At 49.1% G+C, this 22460-nt stretch overlaps 1 protein-coding gene across 3 annotated transcripts in view; it reads right to left on the bottom strand.

Annotated features, from left to right (window-relative positions):
* Nucleotides 1-14951, bottom strand: part of SHC4 (SHC adaptor protein 4) — a 32070-nt gene extending 17119 nt beyond the window's left edge. For 2 of the 3 annotated variants that reach the window (XR_003993285.1, XM_030498254.1), the window contains exons 1-2: nucleotides 13574-14774; nucleotides 6482-6552 (exon numbers count right to left, since the gene is read on the bottom strand). Coding sequence is in view for 2 of the 3 variants with exons in the window: in XM_030498254.1 (XP_030354114.1) it covers nucleotides 6482-6552; nucleotides 13574-14152 (650 nt within the window). In the remaining variant the exon portion in view is untranslated. Of the gene's footprint in view, nucleotides 1-6481; nucleotides 6553-13573 lie in introns of all 3 variants that reach the window. The other variant, XM_030498255.1, reaches the window with a different exon arrangement.
* Between the last annotated feature and the right edge of the window lie 7509 nt (nucleotides 14952-22460).

Raw genomic sequence — 22460 nt, 5'->3', positions numbered from 1 at the left:
AGGTTCTGCAGTTCTTTTTCAAGTCTGAGGTCTCAGTTCACATCTTTCCATCTCTGGCAGGTATTTCCCAAACCTTGCCAGCCACCCGCTATTCTCTCTAGGCATCTCTCAGTTAGGGAAGCAGAAAGGTATGGCATAAAGCACACAGTGTTTATTGATATATATCAAAGACAGCAAAATCACACTTAGTATAATACAGTGACCCACTGCACCTATTTTCCACGCTTGAACAAAGAAAATTCTGATATATTCTTAGGCAGGTGACTGGTTTGGACATACAGTGGAGCACTTGACTGCTCTGATCGAGGTTAGCACAAGAGCTGTAAAAACACCTTTTGCTGGCAATCACAAGCTTTCCCTGAGTGATACTTATTGTTTTGAAGTCAATGGAAAAACGGCGACTTACTGGGCTGGGATGTGCTTAGCAAGTTTCCTTAACCTTGCCTGGACATCCCGGTCTGAGCCACAGCTCCCATGGGATCTCTGCCTCTGCCCTGGCCCTCTGCTGCAGTGAGCTGCACCACCATCACCCAGTCACCCTCTCAGGCTTTGGTTCCCATTTTGAGGCCATAACCTCAGCCTTTCTCCCACAGCTGAATTCAGATTTGGGCTTTCAAGGGCTGGGATTTTGTTTTGTTCTTAACGGGAATGGGACTAGCTAGTTTAATTATTTGTTAATGCTATTGGATTATTATCTAAAGAGCTAATGAAGAAACAAGCTGGTTAGGAAAGTTTGTCTGTTTTCAGCCCTGGCATGTGCATGGGAGGAACATGTCACTGGGCTTCATCTCCTGAGAAGGTTTGGTTCAGAAGGGCTGAAAATTATCAGGAGACTGCACAACAATGAGATGCTCCAGCCAGGTATGTCTCATGAAGCAGAGGTGTCCCAGTGAGGAGTGTGGTCTGCCCAGGACCCTGCATCGTGCCCAGGGAGCAGATCAGACAGCAAGTAAAGCCAGCACAGTGCCAGTGAACCACAGCATCGCTGCTGCCCCCTGCTCAGCGTACCACGGACATTGCTATGCTGATGGGCTATGCGCTTAAAGCACTGAAGATCAGCGATGCTACATCAAGTCTTCCTCTCAGACAACATCCTGAGAAATTCAACCTGGAGACTGTCAAATGAATGGAGACCAAACCCATGGTAAAATAATACAAATCTAATTAATATGTTCTGAGTGAAAAAGCAGGGAAGAAGAGGAGACTTATGGTGACCTACACAAGATGGGTCAGAAACACAGCCTTCTAAAGCAAAACAATTCCCCCTACACAGCTGAAAATCCACTTTTGAAGCGAATTCCTGATATCCTTATTGTTTAGCTCCCGGGTTGGTTTTTTTGCTGTTACCAGCAGAAAGGCCAGAACTTAAAAAAAAAAAAAAAAAATTAAAATGGGAAAGGCATCCTGCAGGATGATCTTGCAGATTCCAATAATCAGCTTGGAAAATGAGAGCTCATCTTCTCATTCAATATTAAAGGAAATTAAAATCAGAGCCAAGACATTAAGACTACTTGGAGCCTTTAAGTCTAGCTCTACCTAGAACGAAAACCAGATACAGAATAAATTGGAAAAACAGGGAAGTCATCTGTTTTGGTGTTAAATGAATTCTCACACACTTCAGGCAGCCCATGTAGAATAAGGAGTTGCAGGTAAAGTTGCCAGCATTGGAGCCCATTCTTGTACAAGCCAGTGACTGCCCACTTCATGACGCTCTGAAGCACTTGTGCTCCAAACAGAAACCAAAAAGTAGGCAAATCATTTCTACTTACTAGTTTCTGTTACTTCTTTTTGGTAGGGGAAATCATCTTCTCACAGACATTTCTTGCAAAATACCTCTGCCTGGTTTTCCAGGTGATCTAACAAACCTTCTCAGCTATTATTTTAAAGGTGTGAAAAGCAGCAGTTTGGTAACACCTTGCTGCTACAACTGAACACTTCTCCAGTCATTTCCACAGGGCAGGCAGACCTGAATTAGAAACTGGTTACATTAGGAAGAAAAGAAACTCTGGATACGTCTACAATGAATGGGAATAGGATTTACTGTATCTGTGCTTTCTTGCTGGAAAACCTCTATTAATTCATTCTTACAGCATTCATTTTCAAACAGTTTGCTCAGGCAAGCCTCTGCTTTTAGATCTGCAGCATGGCATTTACCTGTGCAAGGCTGACATAGCCTTATTCCTGGATGAATGGGCAACCTTATGGGTTCTGGCATTTGCTTGTCCCTTTGATATCTTCCAAATCTGAGGCAGTAGCAGAAAAAGTGGCCTTGTTATTCCAGTCATATTGCCGCTTTTTCTTTCTCTTCTCGTCATTCATCCCAAAACAAAACACTTTGGATTTTCATTTGTTTTTCTTTTAAATCATGCTGAATGAGATAACTCCACTTGCATACTCTGCAGCAGCTCTTCTCAACCCTGGGAGCCACACAATGAAATCGGGAGAGCTGTGAGGAATTTAAACTGTTCTTGTAGTTTAAGGTGAAGAAAATCCTGCTCCTCGGCTCCTCAGGCATCTTCTGCCATTTGAAGTAGAGTCCCTGTCAGTCCATCCTGCAGTGCCCACATGATTACATAAACTAGCCATTGTTTCATTGACACAGTTTTCACTTTCCGTAGTGAATGGAAGAGTTCTCTTCACCATCCTGACGAATATTCCTCTGAAGCACATTGGTCCCTGGGCTGTCACCAGCAGCAGACCTACTGCAGAGCCAGAGGTCCCACTCCTGCCCCCAGCAGATGTCTATCCATTGCAGGGGGATTTTCCCAGGGGTTATTCTGCTGGGCACCAGTTCAGTAAGGATCCAGGCTGGCAGAGTCCCTGAGCACACCTCTATGGAATCGAGTACGTGGGGTGGGGAAGCAGGACCACCTCTTTTCGACTGGGACACTGAGATTCCTGAGCACACAGCTGTAAGCAGCTCCCCAGCTCCTAGGCAAGATGTACTGAAGCAGGACAGTGTCACAGCCCCTACATGGCGGAGTGCTGTGGGAGCCAACAGCACATGGAATTCTCGCTTTCTGCCAAAATAACCTGGTGCAGCCCCTGAGCCCCACAGGGCGCTGCTCCCTCTGCCCACTGGCTAGCAGCAGCCACCCAGCCAGGCTGCGGCTGCTTGGCAAGGGATCAGGAAGCTCTGGGGCAGGAGGGAGCGACAAGGACAGCCCCATTTTGGGCATCCATGTCTTCAGATGAGCTCAGCTGTGCAGTTTACAGGTTTACTCTGGGTCTGCACCTCTGGCGTGAAACCTGCGGCCGACACTCCTCCCTGCTCCTCCCTCCCCAAGCGTGCACATGCGGGAGGGTGCCGCACTGGCAGTAACAGTGAGCCACTTTGTTTATTGTTCCCTCAAATGAGAGTAAAAGAAGAGAGATGGGCTGATGTAAGCAAGTAAGCATGCTGTTGAAGATTTGCTTTTAAGCATCTAGGACTCTGCCTACACTGTTTAACAGAAAGGGATTGTGTGGCTCAACAAAGTTGAAATTAATCTTCCAAACAAAGTCAGCCTTCTTCCACCAGCCCACCCCAGCAGCACGTTTCAGATGCCCTTTGCCCCTCAGTGCCCGACCATTTTCAAGTTTATGCCCTGATTTGAGATACAGAATCCCTTTTCCCATAAATGCCCAAATACAGTGACTAATAATAAGCTTGATTTAACAGAAGCGGGAGAAGTGTAAGAGGAAAAGAGTTGAAGGGCTGGACAAGGGAAGTGCACATTAGGGTCCAGCAAAGGCAGGACCTGCCACAGAACAAGCCCAAATACATTTTGTACCGAGAACAAGAAGGACACCACATTTATGGGAGACCATTAAAAAAAGAAAAATACAAAGCCTTTCAAGCAGAGGAGCCTGTTACCCTTATTGTTATTTCTAGGTGTTACTCTTGTCATCTACGTGGAATTTGGAATCACAAATTTCTGCAAAATGAGAGGGATGTCCTAAGAGCATGTGAGTTGGGTCACAGGCAGGCAATGGCAGAGAGTTGGAAGGGAAAACTGCTGCAGTGAAATCGCCTCTGCCAGCCTCCTCACCTCACAGCCACGACGGCTGAGGATAAAAAGCACCTCAGTGCCTGGCCCTTCCCTTGCTATGCTGCAGTCATTCAGCCTGATGGCCATACAGTATCTCTGCACCCCATGGTCATTCATTGCACTGGAGAGGCCATTTTCTGCCTTCCCCACCCCTGTGCCTGGTAAGCAACTGAACATGGAAGTCCAGCAAGAAACCAGAAAATAAATCCTCCATGCTCATCTCTTTTGACTCCTTACTCACGGCACTTTGGCAAACAGGAGTTTGTTGATCTTTCCAACATTCATATGAGGTAGGTAAATAATATCTTAATTTTAGAGATCAGGAGACTAAGAATGCACATACACATAAAGCAAGGCAGGGAGCAGACATCATTAGAGACCCTTTCTACATCCCTTTAAAACAGAAGATGCCTCTTTGTTTAATTAAATACCATTGGAGTAAAAATATTTTTTACCCCCTGTACAAGTAACAAAGATGATTAAAATGGGATCATTTCCAATAACTCCGTGGTTGGTGCATTGTGCATGCCGTCTATAAACTTACTCCCCTGGGAGAACAATAGGGGAATAATCAATGTTATCTTTGCTCCAGTCAGCTTGCAATCGATCAAACTTTAAAGTTTGCATGCATGAGCTCAGCACTTCAGCATTCAGTTTGCAAACAGTTTAAGTTTTGAATTTCTCATGCACAAAACAGCCCATTAAGGTCAGCACGGGCATATTTTTTAGATGATGGAAATATTTCCATTGTTAAGTTTTCTCATAGCTCTGGTTAACAAAACCTTGCTATTTGGGCCAAATTTAAGGTGTCAAGCCCTTGTCACACAGTAATTCATACTCATTATTTTCCAGACAAACCATCCAATACATACATACATACTTCTGTGTCTTGCAATCAGGAGATCACCTCGCTCCTTGGCTGAGGCTGTTGAAGAAAACAGTGGCTTTGTCTGAATGCTCCAGGCTGACTGCTTTGGGCTAAGTGTACTACATGACTCTTTTTGATCGGTAAACAACCAGGCTGGGGGAAATATATTTGTATCTCAGGCACTTCTCCATATACACATGCAGGAACTGGGTGAGTGTGTGCTTATGCTGATTGTAAATGTCAACAACCACTGATTTTAAATACAAAACAAATCGGGCAGCTTTCGAGTGCGGTATACACGCATTTAAGGAACCAATTTTTTTCAGTTTCTTCCTTTTAGCTGGTAAGTCTGGGAGCCAATAGGTAGCAAAGTAACACTTATCTCTTCATGTTCCTTTCCTTTCTCCATGATTTCTTTGATACAAACACTTGAGGAAGCAAAAGAGCATCTGTAAATCATCCACCAGCAGGAAGGAAGAGTCGGGCAGGCGCAGGAAGCCTCAACCACACTCCTGGCATCCTCAGCATGACCCATGCCAGAAAAATAGCTGAGGGGAGGAGGGAACATGTCTAAAGCCAGGCCAAAATACTCTGCACCCACCCACCCCTCCAAAAAGCCTTTGGAGGTAGTGGGGTGCCGGGTGGTTGCTGGGGCTGCCCAACAGAGCACTAGTCCTGGCTGCTGGACTGTGAGTACATCCCAGCAGCACGCAGCACTACGAGATGGAAAGAGGGTGCTTATTTTGAAAACTTAAACACTCCTGCACTGACAGACTTACAAGGATAAACATAAAAATAAAACTGGGCTTTTCTGCTCCTGAGTGGACATTTCAGCGGCCCCATGGATGCATATATTGATCATCTACACCCAGCAGCCAGCAGCAACGTGAAACAGAAGTTACAAACTTCTCTAAAGACCACAAAATATTTCACATTTAAACCACATTCAGTTGTATCTGAGAGTGAAACATTCATCTTTTTCTGATTTGAAGGCTGGAAACTTAGGCCTGCAGCAATGGCTGTATTTCAACATGTTTTCCTTATGACTCCAATTCCAGCTGAGGCTGACCTTGGTGCAGATGGGATCAAGCAATGTCATACATCTGATAAAAACTCACTAGAGGACCTTGCTGCGTTGAGGGACCAATGGCACTTTCTGTATCAGGTGTGAAGCAGAGTGGCAGGGAGGCTTGTGAGCACCCAGGCTCGCTGCCTTGGCTACCCTGTGCCTTTGGTGAGCTGCGCGGGCAGCGCTGAGCCCACGTGCGTGGACTGGCTGCTGCCAGTACCCAACTGGCTGGGGATGTCTGTACTGACCTGCGGCTGCAGGTCTCTGCATCCAGAACAAGAACTGAGAGAGAAATGAGGTCTGTGGCTGAAACAATTCCTTTTCCAGTGCAATAGCCTATTGTGCAAATAGCCTATTGTAATGATCCAGTAATTCAAATCATCGCTTGGGAAAAAAAGCAAAACAAAACATGCAAACTCCTATTCAAAGTGTCTCAGAGCTTGGCATGCACCCTTGGCTTTATACACTCGGCTTATTCACTCTTGGGCTGAATTTCAGTTCGATACCACCTACCTGGTGACTTGCGTTCGTGTGCCAAAGTCCAGGGACCTCATTGACTGCAGCACTTCAATGCAGCCCATGTACTAGGTAGAACAGAGACAGAGAGAAAGGAGGGCTTTGTTAATATCTAGCACACAGGTAAGAGGAGGCTCACAGAAGGAAACAAATGTGATTTCAGTCCACTAAGTATATGCAGAACCACAGTCTAAATGGAAAATCAAATCAGTCATCCTAAAGCTGCTTCCTAAATAGATTTATTTAGTGAAAAGTGTAGAGAAGAGCAATAAAGATACCAGTGGTTTCAACAACAAAGCACCAAAAAAAAGGTAAAGCCCTCTGGGGACACAAAATCCAATCATTCTTTTTTCCAATTCTGCTTATTCTCAGTGATTAGCCTGTGGCACTGAGCTGGAAGGAATACATGCACATTAGAGGGAAATTCCCCTGGGGCAGAGGGGCTCTGGAAGCCCCACAGGACCAATGCACTCAGAGCCCCTGTGCAGAACAGTTGAATGTCCCTTCAGCGCAGTGGGAGGCATTACTCGGCATGAGGAAAACCACTGGCTCCATGCTGCTGCACGTCTGATGACAAATAACCTCTGCAGAAGATGAAGGAGGTAGAGCTGCAATTCCAGCTCATAGCAACAGCTCTTAAGAGCCTGCACTATTAACTGACCTGCTTGAAATTAGAGGCTGACTCCCACATTTCTATTGGATGGGACAGAGCTGAAGGCTTTTTCTGTACTCGTTTAGGATTTCCATAAGGCTAATTTTCAGAAACATCAAGCATGTGATGGCATGTCAGCCCATAGACTCCTTTGATGTTATATACTAACCTATGGAACACTTCCATTTCAATGAAGTGTGCTAGGATATGTCTATCCACTGAGTTTACCTCTCCCAAAACATATTCCTAATTCCTTCAGCATATCTGTTGACATCCATCTCTTTGCTGTTGAAGCATTCAGACATCTCCCCATTTCACAAGCCTGGCAGAGGTCTGGGTCTCTCTGCATCCCCCTCTTCCACAGTGAATTCTCCCAGAGGGAAAAGGGATGTCAGGAGCATCCTACAGTGCTCACACAGTGCCCATAGGCTGCAGTGACAGGCTGCCTGTGCAGCCTTCTCCCGCAGGAATTCAAGCCTCTAGGATACAGCAGACAACCTGGAAATCCCAGGCAGGGACATGCATGCTCTGTCCTCTTGTTCTGAATAGACAGAAGAAAGGTACCGTATTTACCTCCTCTGCCTCACTTTGCCTGTGAATTGATTTTTCTGCTAGGCCATTCAGAGGGGGATGGATTTATGTATCTCTTTCAGCTTTGGAGACACTCAGAAACGAATGTGTATGTTAAAAAGAGAACATTATGTGTGCAGTCAAGCAGGGATTCCACAACAATTGTATTATCCCTATTTTGGTTTCCTTCCAGATAGCAATGTAACCCCTGGGAGAACTCCAGAATTAGGTCAGAGACCTGGAAGGACATCAATAAGAATCTGAAGGGTTAGCAGAACTGCTTCCCTAATGAACATTTAATGACTTTGAGAGCTATCTTACTTGTTAAAGATATTCCTGCTTAACGGGAAAAAAGCAAATGTGCAAAATATGTCTAGAGCCTCAGCTTGCAGCAGAGTGGTGACCTCTGATCCTATGGGATAAGGTCAAGCATCCTGTAAGCTGGTTGGCTGCTCCTCTATCCTTGAAAAAAGAAAGATTCAGAGGAGTAGGTGAGTCATATGCTGATAAGTGAGTCCCCATTGCATCCTGAACAGATGCGTGGGAAGCTACTCTAAGCAAAGATGAAAAATCAATATTAGGTTTTTGCATAAGTGACCCTGAGTGAAGCTGAACTTATCAATGATTCACAAAAGGCCTTTTTTTTTGTCTTTAAAAGCCTGAGTAGGGAAGTGCATTAACATGGCACCTCGCTGCATCCCTCATTTATTTTAGCTGCTGTTGGTTATCCAGACTAGCACAGTTAGTAATGGCTGAACCTTCACATCTCAGCAGGAGGGTACAGAGAACCAGCAGAGCCCAGGGCAGAGGGACCTGCGGGACTGAGGCAGAGGAAGTCAGGGTCACAGAGCTGCAGAGAAACCCATGGAGCACATAAAAGGACAATGGGGTACCAGAAGCCTGTTCAAAAAAACAAAAGACAGTCTCCAAGGAAGAAAAAATAATTAACAAATAAACAAGGAAAAGAAAAACCCCTCCATAGCCGAGTCTGACAAGTGGTGTAGGAAAGAAAGAGGAAGGCAGCAGACAAGGACAACGCCCGCCTCAGAGACTTCTCCTGTGCCCAAGCACTCCAGGAGAGGAAGCCACAGCAGCGCACAGCCCTTGCCCCAGCCCAGGCTGTCCAGTGGGTGTCTTTGTAGCGTGGTGATAGAGATATCGAGGGTTCAGAGGTGGTGTCCAAGGAGGAGGCTTCATCTTCCAAAGAGGGAGCACAACTTGGCTTAACTGAGCTGCTGGGGGAAGCTGGACACAGGCACAAGTGTGCTGTAACCTGCCCAGGACAACAAGCACAGATACAACTGCAGAATTCAGCAATTCAGTGAACTATAATAAAATAAAATGCCAGCACTGAAACAAGCTGAGTGCTGAAAACTTGACATCGCCAATGAAAGCGGATGCTGGACCCACTGATCTGCTGGCAGCAGGATGGAAAGCTCTTGCCAGGGCAAGCAACAGCTCTCAAGAGGGAAAGAAGAGACTCACTGGCCCCTGCTGGAAAAGGAACTGCTGCTCTAACTGCGACATGCGCAAAATTGTCCCATCTCCCTGCACAGGGCTGGGGAGAGCATCGGCACCAGGGTCTGCTTCGCCTCTTGGTGTTTGTATCCAGAGGGTGATGTGGGGCTGGCTGCTGTTTCCCCACATGGGAGAGAGCAGAGTGGTTGCTGAAGATGCACACGTCTTTTCACATCTATTTACAAGAGGTGATGGAGAGTGACTGCAAACAGGATGAGGGACTGTGTGGGAGGAGATGTGAAGGCAGGGCTCATGTGAATAAGCTTTTCAGGCACCCTCTAATCCAGACCCACGTCTCATTTCATTCCCTGCCATAACACAGTTAGTGGCTCCAGCTTTAATGACAGTCAGTGATTCACCCACAGGAATCATAGAATCATTTAGGTTGGAAAAGACCTTTAAGATCGTTTAGTCCGACCATTAGCCCAGAACTGCCAAGTCTAGCACTAAACCATGTGCCTAAGTGCCACATCTACCTAATTTTTCACATGTCTTAAAATACCTCCAGGCATGGTGACTCCAGCTCTTCCCTGGGCAGCCTGTTCCAATGCTTGACAACAATGTCCATGAAAAAAATTTCCTGATATCCAATCTAAACCTCCCCTGGTGCAACTCGAGGCTATTTCTTCTTCTCCTGTCGCATGTTACTTGGGAGACCAACACCCACCTCGCTACAGCCTCCTTTCAGGTAGTTGTAGAGAGCAACAAGGTCTCACCTGAGCCTCCTGTTCTGCAGAATAAACAACCCCAGTTCCCTCAGCTGCTCCTCATGAGACTTGTGCTCCAGACCCTTCACCAGCTTCATTGCCCTTCTCTGGACCCGCTCCAGCACCTCAGTGTCTATCTTGTAGTGAGGGGCCCAGAACTGAACACAGTGCAAGTGCCTCTTGGAATATTCCTCAGGCTTGTCACAGCCATAATGAGCACCAGCAGGAGACACAAGTGCTGTGGCTACTATGGGCACTGTTTAGAGACAACCAGAGTGCCAGATGGGCAGCATTGTGGGAAGGCATGTAGCAGGTAGAAAGTGAACAAGGACAAGGTAAATATCCATCTTGTAAATCCTGCAGCAAACTGCATACAGTTTGTCTTGAAAGGTAACAGTGTGGGGATCAGAGCTGCCCAGGATCCTACTGAAGTATTAATACTTGGGCTCTCTGTTATTCTCATGGGCACCCTGGGGAGCAGCTGCTGATGTGTGTCTTGGCTTCCTCCAGGCGACACACGGCTGTGACACAGGTGCCCTGTCACCACAGTCACACACAGCCAAAGCTGATTCCCCCCGGCATCACCTCTTCTCACACCAACCCCAGAAAGACAATCCCTGCCTCACCCCAGCCTGTAGGGGACAGCTTCTGCCCTAAGGCATTTCATTACTTCACCATACTATTGCCTCTAAAATAACTGTGGATCCTCTCCACATAAATGCCAAATCCTCTTCAGACTCCAATTAAACTTTTAAGGCCAAAGATCTCTGGCAGCAGCAGTCTGTGTAACATAGACCTGACTTTCCTCCTAAAACAGTCTCTGTGGAGATCCCAACAAACCCATACCTTAACAGGGCACAAGAAGTTTCACATGGATAGGAGATGTCTCCAAATGGCACAGGCGAGGGCATAAGGATTGGGAGAACTGGGGTAAGGATTGAGAGCAGCTCCCACAACTGTCCAGCCTGTCAGTGTCTCAGCCACTCTTTGCCTTCGGGCAAGACTATTCCCCTGCACTGCACTCCTGCCACGCTGCAGCCCTGCGCCCCTGGCTGCTTCCCAGCCCTTCTGAGGCTTCACTCAGAGAAGCTCATGGTCCCTGCGGAAATGAGCATCCTGCCCATGCTCTGATGCTGAAGCCCCCAAACCCCCAGGCTGCTTATTTACCAATCTACTTATAATTAGAAGTCAAAAAAAAACACCGAGATTGGCCAGGACACATCAGCAATGCTCCTGCAGCTCTCCTGGGGCTGGCTCTCGCGGGAGCAACAGTAAAGGGAAGATGCAGGAAAGATCCAGGGAAACATTTCCCTGTTGTGTTGGGAGGCTCCTGCCAGTGACACCCCACCCCCCAACCCCTTTCAGAGACATTCCCTGTGAAATGGGCTGATTTCCAGAAAGATCAGCAGAAAACCATACTGAAAACTCATCATGAGGGTGCTGAGGCGCTGGCACAGGGTGCCCAGAGAAGCTGTGGCTGCCCCATCCCTGGCAGTGTTCAAGGCCAGGTGGAACGGGGCTTGAAGCAATCTGTTCTAGTGGAAGGTGTCCCTGCCCTGGCAGGGGTTTGGAACTGGATGAGCTTTGAGGTCCTTTCCAACCTAAACCATTCTGTGATTCTATGAAATAAAACCTGGGGAGCAGCAGGAGGTGATGAGCCCTTCCCCACTTCACACAACCTTCCTGTCAAGTCGGGTTTTTTTGCTCTTTCTTCTGCCTTTCTTGCTCACATGCTCCCCGGTGGGTGACACCTCAGTGCCTCTTGCTGTCCGTGCTGAGCCACTACAGAAACCTGGGAAATTCCCGCAAAGCTTCATCATCTCTTCCCCTTGTCAGAAACTGAATCCTTTAAGCGTGCCTCTAGCATTAGCATTCCAGTATTTGAATCTCTATAGGTACCTCAAAGCCTTCCTCATGAGCCGCACTGCGTTGGGCAGCAGGCACTAGGCATCACGACACCATCTACCAGCACAGGCCTTCTGCGAGCTGGCTGAGAGCGCAGCACCTGGAGCTGCGGTGGCCCCTGCACTGCCACTTTAAGCCACAGCCTACATGCTCATTCATCTGTATTAGCAGCTTGCTGGTGTCAAAACCTCAACTGCTCACATTAGTACTAGAATTTAAAGAAAAGAGAACATACACATATCGTGCATCTCCTCCCTCCACCTGCTGCATCCCAGGTGAATGTTCAAGGCTTCCTGTGGCTCCACTCACAGCGGCTGGTGCCGTGCTGGGACACCGTCACCTCTCAGCCAACATCCCATCAAACTAGCTGTGCTATCACTGCTGGATGCCAGGCAGGCACCTCATTCCTGCCTGAGGAAAGGTGAACACGGCTATTTCCCCATGTTATTCTTCTCCCCTCTGGCTTGCCTGCCCTCTGCTGCATTTGGAAAGGGATTTATTGATTCTTCTTGGCCTTGCACCTCTCTTTAGACTTTCCTTCTTGCAAAACCTCACAAAGGAGACACAGATTTTGCAAGGCTTATAGCTCTTTTACTCCTTCTGGCACATTTTGATACCTCTCTTACAATGAACAGAGCTTACACGCACACATACTCTTAGCACTCTGCCTGCAGCCCACCAGGAGGAACAGATGCTGGTTAACCTCCCATACAGCTTGCTCCTGCAATCCTCCTTGTATGTCAGGGATAGGCACAAGGGCTATGAGAGCTACAGGAGCTCTTGGCCAGCCCAGCCATTACATGAGTATTTCTGGAGCAGGTTTAGACTGGTTTCTCTGCCATTTCCCCATGGTCTGCACTGGTTCCCTCCATGTAAGCAGCAGGCGGGTTTTGTCTGGGAGTGCTTTTGACAGATGAAGTGTAAGCACTAAAACGTACAGGGTCAGAGTTTCAGAGCATAGAGAAGGAAGCAATGGCTAGCAAATGGTGACGTCCGGCCACAGAAAAGAAGAGGAAAAGAAAATGAGAAAGCTGCCAGGTGTGGCAGGGCTGGAGGGAGCAAAAGCACAGTCTCCTCTCGGCCACTGACTGCTAATTAGAAGATGATACCCATCAACCCCAGCTCACAACATGACAAATACGAGGAAAGGCTATTTCAGGGTGTCTTCTGCAGAAACACACAGGGGTTTCTGTACATCATCATTACCAAGGAAATCAGCCCTGCAGCATCAGAGGAGGGCAGCTTTTGGATCCTGCCCGCTCACCTCCCAGGGCAGGAGGTGTGGGGGAGAGGTGCTGCGAGCAGCAGCAGTGGTTCCAGCACGTCTCCCACACCCTCCATGACAAATATGACAGTGGCATGGACCAGCCTGCACCTAGTGCCTGGGAGCTGCTCTGTGAGGGATGGGAGGCCCTTTTCATGGACCTCTTTCTCCCTCCAATATGTATTTCAGGCCAGAGTAACCCCTGTTTGAACTGCAGCTCAGTTGTACTCCTCAGAGAGTCTAAAGATAGTCTTTTGGAAATGGATGTTGTATTACCTCTGGGAGTGGCTGTGGTCCTTTTAACTCCCTCCATTTCGACACCACAGCCCTACCTATGCCAGGAAACAGGAAATACATGGGAGAAGTCAGTGGTCTGGGGCACCGATTGCAGGATTGGGAACTCGGAGGTCACCCTGCAGCCACCTGAGCAGTTTGCCCTGTCAGAAAATGGAAACCCTGTGAGAAGTACTCACCCGCACGCTGTAGGTCGTTCCCGGCTCCGCCACGCTCTCACGGCTCTGTGCAAGGCTCCTGTCCTGCCTGCCCATGGGAGCGGCCTCCTCTGCTCCCCGCACGGCACAGTCACCCGCTGCCTTTGGGATTAGGGCCAGCTTGTCCAGGTCAGGCTGTGGGTAGGAGGCCGACAGGCAGCTGATCTCAGGCGAGGTTGGGCTGCTCGGGATGGTAACACACTCCGTGAGCTTAATCCGTGGCACCTCTTTCATTCCCAGACAGAAGCTTTTCAGCCCCGGCAGATTTGATGGGTTGGCAAGTTTAATGTTAGCCATGCGGGGGATCAGCGTGCACAGGGTGCTGCAGGTGTCCTGTGGCCCCAAGGAGACATCTTCTGCAAGTAAATTAGGTGACGAAGAATGGGAAGAGGAGGAAGAACCTTTAATATTTAAAGACGTATTTTGTGTACCTTCATCAAGGGATGTTATCGAGTCATTCCTGAACCGGCTGTACTTAGCCCTGTGCAGCATTCCTGGATGTCGGAATAACCCTACATACAGGACGTGTCCACCGAGGCTCTGCTGGCTGCGTTCTCTCATAGCCTTGGCAGTTCTGTAGCTGGATAGTCTTGCATAAATTGGCTCTTGTAGATAAATTATACGGAAATCAGGCAAGTCAAACAATTTTAAAACCAGAAACCTACTGGATGTTGTTACTGACTCCCTCTCGAGTGGTTTATTTTTCTCAATGGACAAGGCTTAAAACTGCGTGGACACCTGGTATTTTGCAAACAGTAATAAAAGCAGCACACAGGAAAGCACATCAGTGGTACAGCAGCTTAAGCCGAAGAGCCGCTATCCAAACTTGCCTTCATTCCTGCCTCACGCCAGGCACTAAATCCCACCTAGCTCTGAAGACTCACAGTTGGAGCATCGTTAAGCGCGGAGTCCTGGCTGCAGCAGAAGCTCAAGCATATTCCACACAAAGCAGAAGAAGAGCGAGCTACAAGCTCAAACACAGACCGGGAAGAGCCCCGTAAGGTGCTCGGCTCTCGGCATTCCCACCGCCGGCTGCCCCAGAGGCGAAGAGCATCCCCGCGCCGCGCCGCTCCCGCCCGCCGCCGGGAGCAGACCCGCTATTTTAAGATGAACAGGGAGCAGCGCCGGCGGCGTCAGCCTCGCTCATTCCTGCTGGAAAGTCCTTCAGCACCACGATCCAGACCCAGCGGAGCGCCCCTCGCCTCCGGCGCGGTGCCCGCAGCGCCGCGGGGCCGCAGCAGCGCCCGAGCCGCCCCCGCCGCGGCGGGCCCCGCCACCGCTTTTATGAATGAAGTTTTTTGTGAATGAGGCTCGGCGCGTGCAGGCGGGCAACGCCGTGAATGGCGCTCGGCGGGCGGCCGCGGCCCGGCGGCCCCCGGGGTGCGCCTCGCAGCCAATCGCCGCCCGCCGCCGGCTCACGCGCCCTGGGCGCGCGGGGAGCGGGGCGAAGTGGGGGGTGGGAGGGGAGCGGGACCCTCCGGTGGTGCCGCAATTCCCGCACAAACCCCTCTCGGCGGCGGGGCCCGGCCCCCCCCCCCTTCATCCTCCTCCGCCGCTGCCGGAGCCAAAGGCTGCGGTGCCCTGCGGCACCACGGCAGGGACAGGCTGGTCCCAGTGCCCCCCGCTCTGCAGCTCGGCTCCGGCGGTAAAAGCCCGCCTCTGGCTCTGCACTTACCTCAGGCAGCGAAAGAAGCGACCCGGGTTGATTTCACTCACTGAAAACATCTGGGCCTTCAGCACGAGTTACCCGGCTCCATGAGGGGCTTCAACGCCTTGGGCAGCATGGTGGGAAATGAAATGCAGGAGCAAGGGAGTCTAGCCAGGAGGGGAGAACCGGCACATCAGCCTCCCTTCACACCCTCTGCTGAGGTCTCTCCTCACGGTAGCTTTTAAATACCAAGTTCACCTTCCTCATGCTCACAACGAGGCTGGCCTCGTTCTCTCCTCACACTCAGTGCTGAGAGGGGCTACTGGTGGCTGAGGAGAGGCCCTGCTGGGGCCGGAGGAGAAGCCATGGGCAGAGAGAGCTGGAGAGAGATCAGCACAGACACTGCTTTTCTCTTTTTTTTTCTTTCCTCTTTCATGAAAGCTGATGTTAATCCTAGAAAATGTAACAGTTTCTGCAGTAAAGTAGGGACACCATCACCCCAACCCTGCTAGTGAAATCTGACTCAGAGTGGAAGCGGCTGCTTTTGAATGAACACTTTTGGGCTCAAACCCGAAGGCAAAACCTGGACCAGGCACAAGTTACAAGGAGTGACTAATTTCTCATGAAGCTTTAACAACAGCTTTGAGCACAAAAGGATAGAAAATGTTCAGAAGTGATTAGCAGCGCTATTGATTGTACATAAAGCACAGAAATTCTCCAAGCATTAACATTTTTCTTAACTCTTTCATTTTGATACCATGCTAGAACATGACATCAACAGGGCTGGAAGAAGCCTCCAGGATGGAAGGGAGAGGCCATGGTGCCCTCACTGGTGACGAGGAGGGACTGGAGGGGGTGCGAGCTGTGTTTGCCATGAAGGGGACTATGAGGAGCAGTGCTCAGGGAGATGCTAATGCCCCAGGCTCCTGTCTTGGAGGACATCCCTGGTTTCTCTTTTTGCTGCCATGAAAAACATGCAACCAGACAAACCAAATCTGCCCTTCCTGTGAGACCAGCCTTAGTGTCCTTCCCACCTTCTCTTCTCTAGCACACAGTGAGGGTTTTCCTGCCTTACAGCTGGCCCTTGGTAGAGATGACGGCACCAGGAAAGGGTGGCGTGGTGGCTACGATGCCCCCCCATACCTTAGCTCAGGCCGTGGGCTGCCTCTGGCCTGTTGTCATCTCCTGAGCCCTTCTGCCAGCTGCTCATTCCTCAGGAGGCAATTTGAGCTGTCCTTACCTGTGTGAGTGAGAAAAGGGGCAGACAGGTCGCTTGAAGCCCTGTGGAAGATGCAATCCTCTCTGTGGCCCACTGCATCTAAGAGAGCTGGCAGGTGAAAAGGGTTAACAGGACTGGCTTTAAACCAGTGATGTGGTGAAAGGGAACATTTTTAAGAAAAAGAAACAGTTCTGCATCAGCCTGTCCTTCCCTAAGCACCCAAGGGCTGTGTCTGGAGCCCTGCAGGGCAGCAGCACCCGCTGCCCCATGGCTGAAGAGTTGTTGCCCTCCCCAGGCGCCGAGGGGCTTCTCTAGAGAGGCAGGGAAGGCCGGTACATTAACCAGCACTCCTCGGCTCACAAGCACTGGCAAGCATGATTACAGTGTGGGAGGTGAAGAATAGCTGGTGTTTTACAGCAAGTTCCAGAGAAAAATGCAATTGTGACAAGCTCTGTTTTCAGCAGCGATCAAGAAATACAAGCTCGAGAACAGAACCCAGCAAAGAGCAGCATTGTCCAAGGAATAGTAGCCATTGTGGGGAGGGGGAGGAGGGAAAAGAAAAATGCCATGCCTTTGTAAATTAAAGAGCTTTCTTCTCGAGGCTAAAAACAAGATTTCTGTTTAAGATACTGGGAAATTGGCCTTTGACCAGCACAGAGAACAAAGCCCCTTTAAGCACTGGCGAAACCGAGCCTACAGGCTTGCGTGCTGCCTAAAAGGAGCCTGTGTTTCTTGCTCACAGCTCGAGTTCCCGGTTGCCCTCAGTGCTCAGGGAGCTGCCCCCACTTGCTGCCCGCCTGGCCACCGCTGCACCAGCAAGACACAGGGAAAAGTCATTCTGCCCCTCACATGGTGCTGACATGTGACGGTGTGTGCTGCTGAAGGGCTGTGCCATGCCCGTTTTCTCAGGCTACGTAGGAACGCCCTTCTTGTGCACAGTTACAAACTGAAACCTCCCTCAGTCACTGTGTTACCAGACCCATCACACCAAACCCTCCATCATACCCTGTTTACAGCCCCAAACAGTCTCTCAGCTTCAAAGGTGCTGCGTGAAAAACTGATGTGACCCCAGTCATGTGTTGTCACAGGGGACAGGAGCTTTGGCAGGTGTAACCACACTGACAGGGCAGCACCATTACACATGAACAGAAGCAAGCAGTTAGCCTGCTGCAGCCAGCTCTAACACCCCTCTAAAAGAGCTACAGAGAAGGAGGTGAGGTAGCAACAGCCATGTCTGCAGTACCACCACAGGGAACCTTTGTGGAGGAAGGTGTGGTGCCAGCCCCAGGAGCCCCCAGGCACCCTTGGGAGTGACACCACTTCAGATCTGGGGCTGTGAGACCACAGGTCTAGGAGACAGTTAACACTGCTGTACCACCCTCCCTTTGCAGCACAGGGGCCAGAGAAAGCAGATGCAGGGACACACGCGTGGTGCTCGCTGGCAACTGGAGAGCTCAAGGCAAATTGGGGACCAATTTAGAAGAGAGCAGCCAGCTCATCCGTCTCGCACAAGGAGCGTGCGTGGGCAGCACAGGGAGCAGAGCTGTCGCCCACCCGGAGCACACCCGAGAAGCAGTTGCACTGCTGCAGGAGCCCAGAGGAAGCTCCTTGTGCTGCTTGCAACCAGCACGACAGAGCTCGGCCTTTCTGTTAAAACACAGAGTAAACAGGGGAATTTTTTCCTGTATAAATAGCAACAGCAGCGTTAATTTGTGCTGAGGTGCACCGAGCTGATCTGCCTTTCCTTCCTCATTGACATGCCTCGCTGATGCTGGCAGAAATCAGCAAAGTGCTACAGAACAGCAGGAAAGCCCCGTAACCAGCAGCGTGGTGGCAGGTACCTACGGGAAGCGCTGGAGCACGCTGCTTTGCACTAACGGAAGTCATGCACAGCCACTGCTTCATTTCAACTGAGAGAAATTATTTTCCCACATTCTGACTCATTCTCACTGGTTTATGTCCTGCAGGTACCTTTCCCTTGTTCTGAACAAGTTAAAACCAAGTGTATTTTGACAACTGCAGCCCAACTACTTTGCAGGAGAGTCAGAGGGGGGTTGCATGGGCTGAAGACACAGAGCTGAGAGCTAATGGGTTTGAGAAGGACAAAAGCACGACTCTGGACAGAAAAGCAGAGTCAGAGATCAGACTAACACCGCTTTTCTCCTGTTCTACCTCTGAAGCATCCAGCAGCGCGAATCCCAGGAAACAAGTCCCAGTGTGACTTACAGACAAGTTGCAATGTTCCTTCTTGGCACCATGCTGTGTTTTGCTCAGCCCAGTTTAACCATTCACAACATTGCTTTGTCCAAACCTGCAGCTACTGGACAGCAGAACTGTGCTGGGACAAGGCAGCAGAAGGCAGGGCTGCGCCTGGGCAAAGGGCCCATCCCTGCAGCTGAGCATGGGCATAGAAGGACCCAGCATGGCATGCTAGGCTAGACATGCTGCATGCCTTTCCTTTTGTCTCCTATTTGCCCGGCAATGTGGCCACCTTCTCCTTCAAATACTGCTGGGCTTTGCCTTTTCCACCAGGAGAGCCCCATGGCACAGGGGAAGAGCAATGAGCTGGAAACTCCTGAGCAAGGGCCCAAAATTCAGAGCCAGAAGGTTGCTCGACAGCCAGCACAACGCCAGTCCTTGCACCTCTGAGGAAAAGCAGTCATTAAAGGTAAACCCCATGTGCCTCAGGTGATCTCAGCACTTAAGAAGCAGCAAAAGCTGAACACTGGAGGAGGGCACAGCATGGGAGACCCGTGCCCCAGCTGTCCCTCCTGTGAGGTGGATGATACCAGCCTCTGAGCCTCAACAAGGATGAGGCTCAACCAGCCTCAACCACATCAGAGCTAGTCAGAGCTGCTGCAAGCCGTTACAAAACAACATATTACCCTAACCGCTGCTTTCTGAAAGCTGCACACTAAAAGCCTAAAAATACATTCAGCAGCACTTGCTGGCTTGCCTCAGCACTGCCTGCAAGGAGGCCAAGCGGTCATGAGCAAAACCCAGCATCATTTGATATCTGTTGTACCACAAAGGGCTGGAAGCAACAGCAGATGAAGCACCCGGTACTGGGCTCCTGCTTTCAGCACAGCCCCACAGCAGGAAGGATACAGAGACAAGTTTAAACCTAAAGTATCCCCCAGCTTCATCTCTGCAGAATTACCCACTGCATGAAACAAGTTTCAGCAACAGCCCCACAAAATTACCATCGGCTAAAAAGGAAGTTGGAAGCAGTCACACTTCAATGGCATCACAAGGTTTGGTATCTGTGCAGTAGCAGGCAGGGAACATCCTTTCCTGCATTTCAGCTGTATTTTTGTAGGACAGTCTACTAGCACATATTTGAAAGGAATAAATCCCACAACACAGTTGAACTTCTCTCAGTGTCTCCTTAGCTGTGCAGAAGAGATCCAGGGAAACATTGAAGGACATACCCTCACTGAGCATCTCCTGCTTCCATCCTTAGATGGTTGCCTTTAACTTGGCTGTAGTAAATCAGAAAGGAAACCTTGACATTGGGGCACTTCTAACTGCTTTACTGTTGTTAATCTGCTCTGTACCTCTATAATCAACATTCCTCCACAAGGAAGGCTTTGCAAGAGCTTCTTCCAAGTCTTGTTCCCCACAGCCTTTTTGCCAAAGGTCCTCACCTCTCCAGCGCTCACCTACTCCTCAAGACAGTCAGTAGCAGAAAGGACACTTACCTTCTCAACTGCAGCTGGCAAAGGCCCCTGAGTTTGAAATTGTACTCTCAGGGACAGAATCCACCTGAAGATGCACCCTTCCCTTGCAGGAAATCGATTATAATGAGTTTAATGCTTTGAACAGCTTATATTTAGGGTTTTTTTCCCTGAAAGATGCTACAAAAACAGTAGGACTTTGACTGCAGGTTTTTTTGGAAAGTGTAAATAACCCGCACAAGCATAGAGTGATGTTTATTATTGCTTTATAACTCTGCAAGAAATGAGTAACCTACTATACAGGGATGAAGCCCTATAGAAAGACAAAGTTCTTTTGAATTTAGTGTGGACGCCCATGAACTTTCTCCACGAACACTGACTGAACCACTGCCTCATGGAGCTGCCGCAGCAGTCTCTAGGGGAACCCAAGTGCTAATGGCTGCCACACAGATAACTGTAGGAAACACAGTTTACTCTGCACCCTTCTCCAGTTTCCTTTCATGTAAGAGCAAGTCTGTTATCAGCCTTACACCATTACTGAATTCCTCTTTACTCAGAGTACTATCCTTGGAAAACAACGTGAGATAGAGCCGGGCGTTTTAGATAGCGACCAGATGGACACCCACCCACATCCGCCTGCACGAGCGCTCACCGACCGCCGGTGCAAAACTGGGATCCAGCAGCTACGAGCACAGCAGCGGCCTGGAGCTGTTGCCAGGAAGTACATTCCAGCTTTGGTTTCCCTGTATTTTGTACTGTTTGCTAATTCAAAAGACCCCAAAAGATACACAGACTTCAGCTGCATCACCTTTTCAGGGGTTCGTGTGGGTTCTTTTAAAGCATTATTGAACAACAAAAAAACTATTCTTTTTTTTTTTTTTTTTTTAAATATCTCTTTTACACACAGGGATCCTAAAAAACCAAAACCAACTGATAGCAAGTCCAAAGAGCAATAGTTGTTGCATAAACAGTGCAATTTGACTAACTGGGGTCTCTCTGCACATTACAGGCATGCAGATTCATAACCCCCCATGAACTTCAGTGCAGCAATGGCGAGAGCAATTTCCTTCTTGTGGTGGCTGTTCTCTGTGTGCACCATTTACAAAATTCTCCACAGAGGAAGGAACTCTCCTCAGGGGCACTACAAAATGGTAGGTTTTTAACCATGAAGAAATGGAGAAGAGAATTCAGCTTGTAAGGCTTTGGGGTAATAAATATTCTTTATCGTTTCCATAGCACGAGGCACACGGTGCCACCTGCTTTTTTGTACTTTCCAAAACTCTTAACAGGTGAAGACGCAGGCAAAACCCCAGATGCGAGGAGTAATTCTGACAGCAACTGATAGCACCCATAAACCTTCAGGTTTATAACAGAAGCACTTTCAACAGAAGACAACTGCAATAGCAGAACTGAAACGTGAAGTTAAGGCACATAAATAGAAAATTCAAAATTACAGGATGAAGCTGTATCCTTTATGAATTGCTACAAATATTCTCACACGTGGGAGTTGCAAAACCAGTTAATGACACTGTTACTAGAGCCACGGAAGCGTAAGCAGTTACCAGTGAGTCACTGGAGAACGGGGGACAACATGCTGAGAACTTCGTGTTATTTTCCAAAGGTGACTTCATGCATCAGGATAACAATAAAGGCAGGTCAGCTTGCACTCTTGTATATTAGCAGCATGCAAGAAATTCTAGTTTTTGGAGGTGCCTGTGGTTATTTCCTGCTCACTTGGCTCTTCCAACTCAATAGAATCACAGCCTGGTCTGGGTTAGAAAGGACCTTAAAGCTCATCTAGTTCCAAACCCACCGACAGGCTGGGACACCTTCCGCTAGACCAGGTTGCTCCAAGCTCCGTTCAGCCTGTCTTTGAACACTGCCAGGGATGGGTCAGCCACAGCTTCTCCAGGCAACCTGTGCCAGGGCCTCAGCACTCTCACCATAAAACATCATGGGCCTAGTTCAGTCCTGTGGCATCTGAAGAATGGTAGGGTTTTTTCTATAATATTTTTCCAGTCATCACTGAGATGGTGCATGACAAACAGGACCGGGCTCCATAACAGGAAAAGCCCCCTGCTAACCGCGTTTTTCAGCCTCCCTGGCAGTCACCACTCACAGTCTGAGTGAGTAGAGGGCTCAGCTCCCTGCGCTGGCTGTCACCCCTCCGCTGGGGCCGAAGCCAGGAGCCACCACATGGCTTCTCCACCCTGTGGCCAAGTACGGTGTAACACAGATCTTCACCTCCTGGAGTGCCAGGGCAGCATTCGCAAACAAACTCAGGGTAAAGTCGTTGTGAACAAACATATCACTGTAATAAAGCTG

This window comes from Strigops habroptila, chromosome 9 (assembly GCF_004027225.2).
Source record: "Strigops habroptila isolate Jane chromosome 9, bStrHab1.2.pri, whole genome shotgun sequence".
Lineage (NCBI taxonomy): Eukaryota > Metazoa > Chordata > Aves > Psittaciformes > Psittacidae > Strigops > Strigops habroptila.
This window is presented reverse-complemented; position numbering and strand designations above follow the sequence as displayed.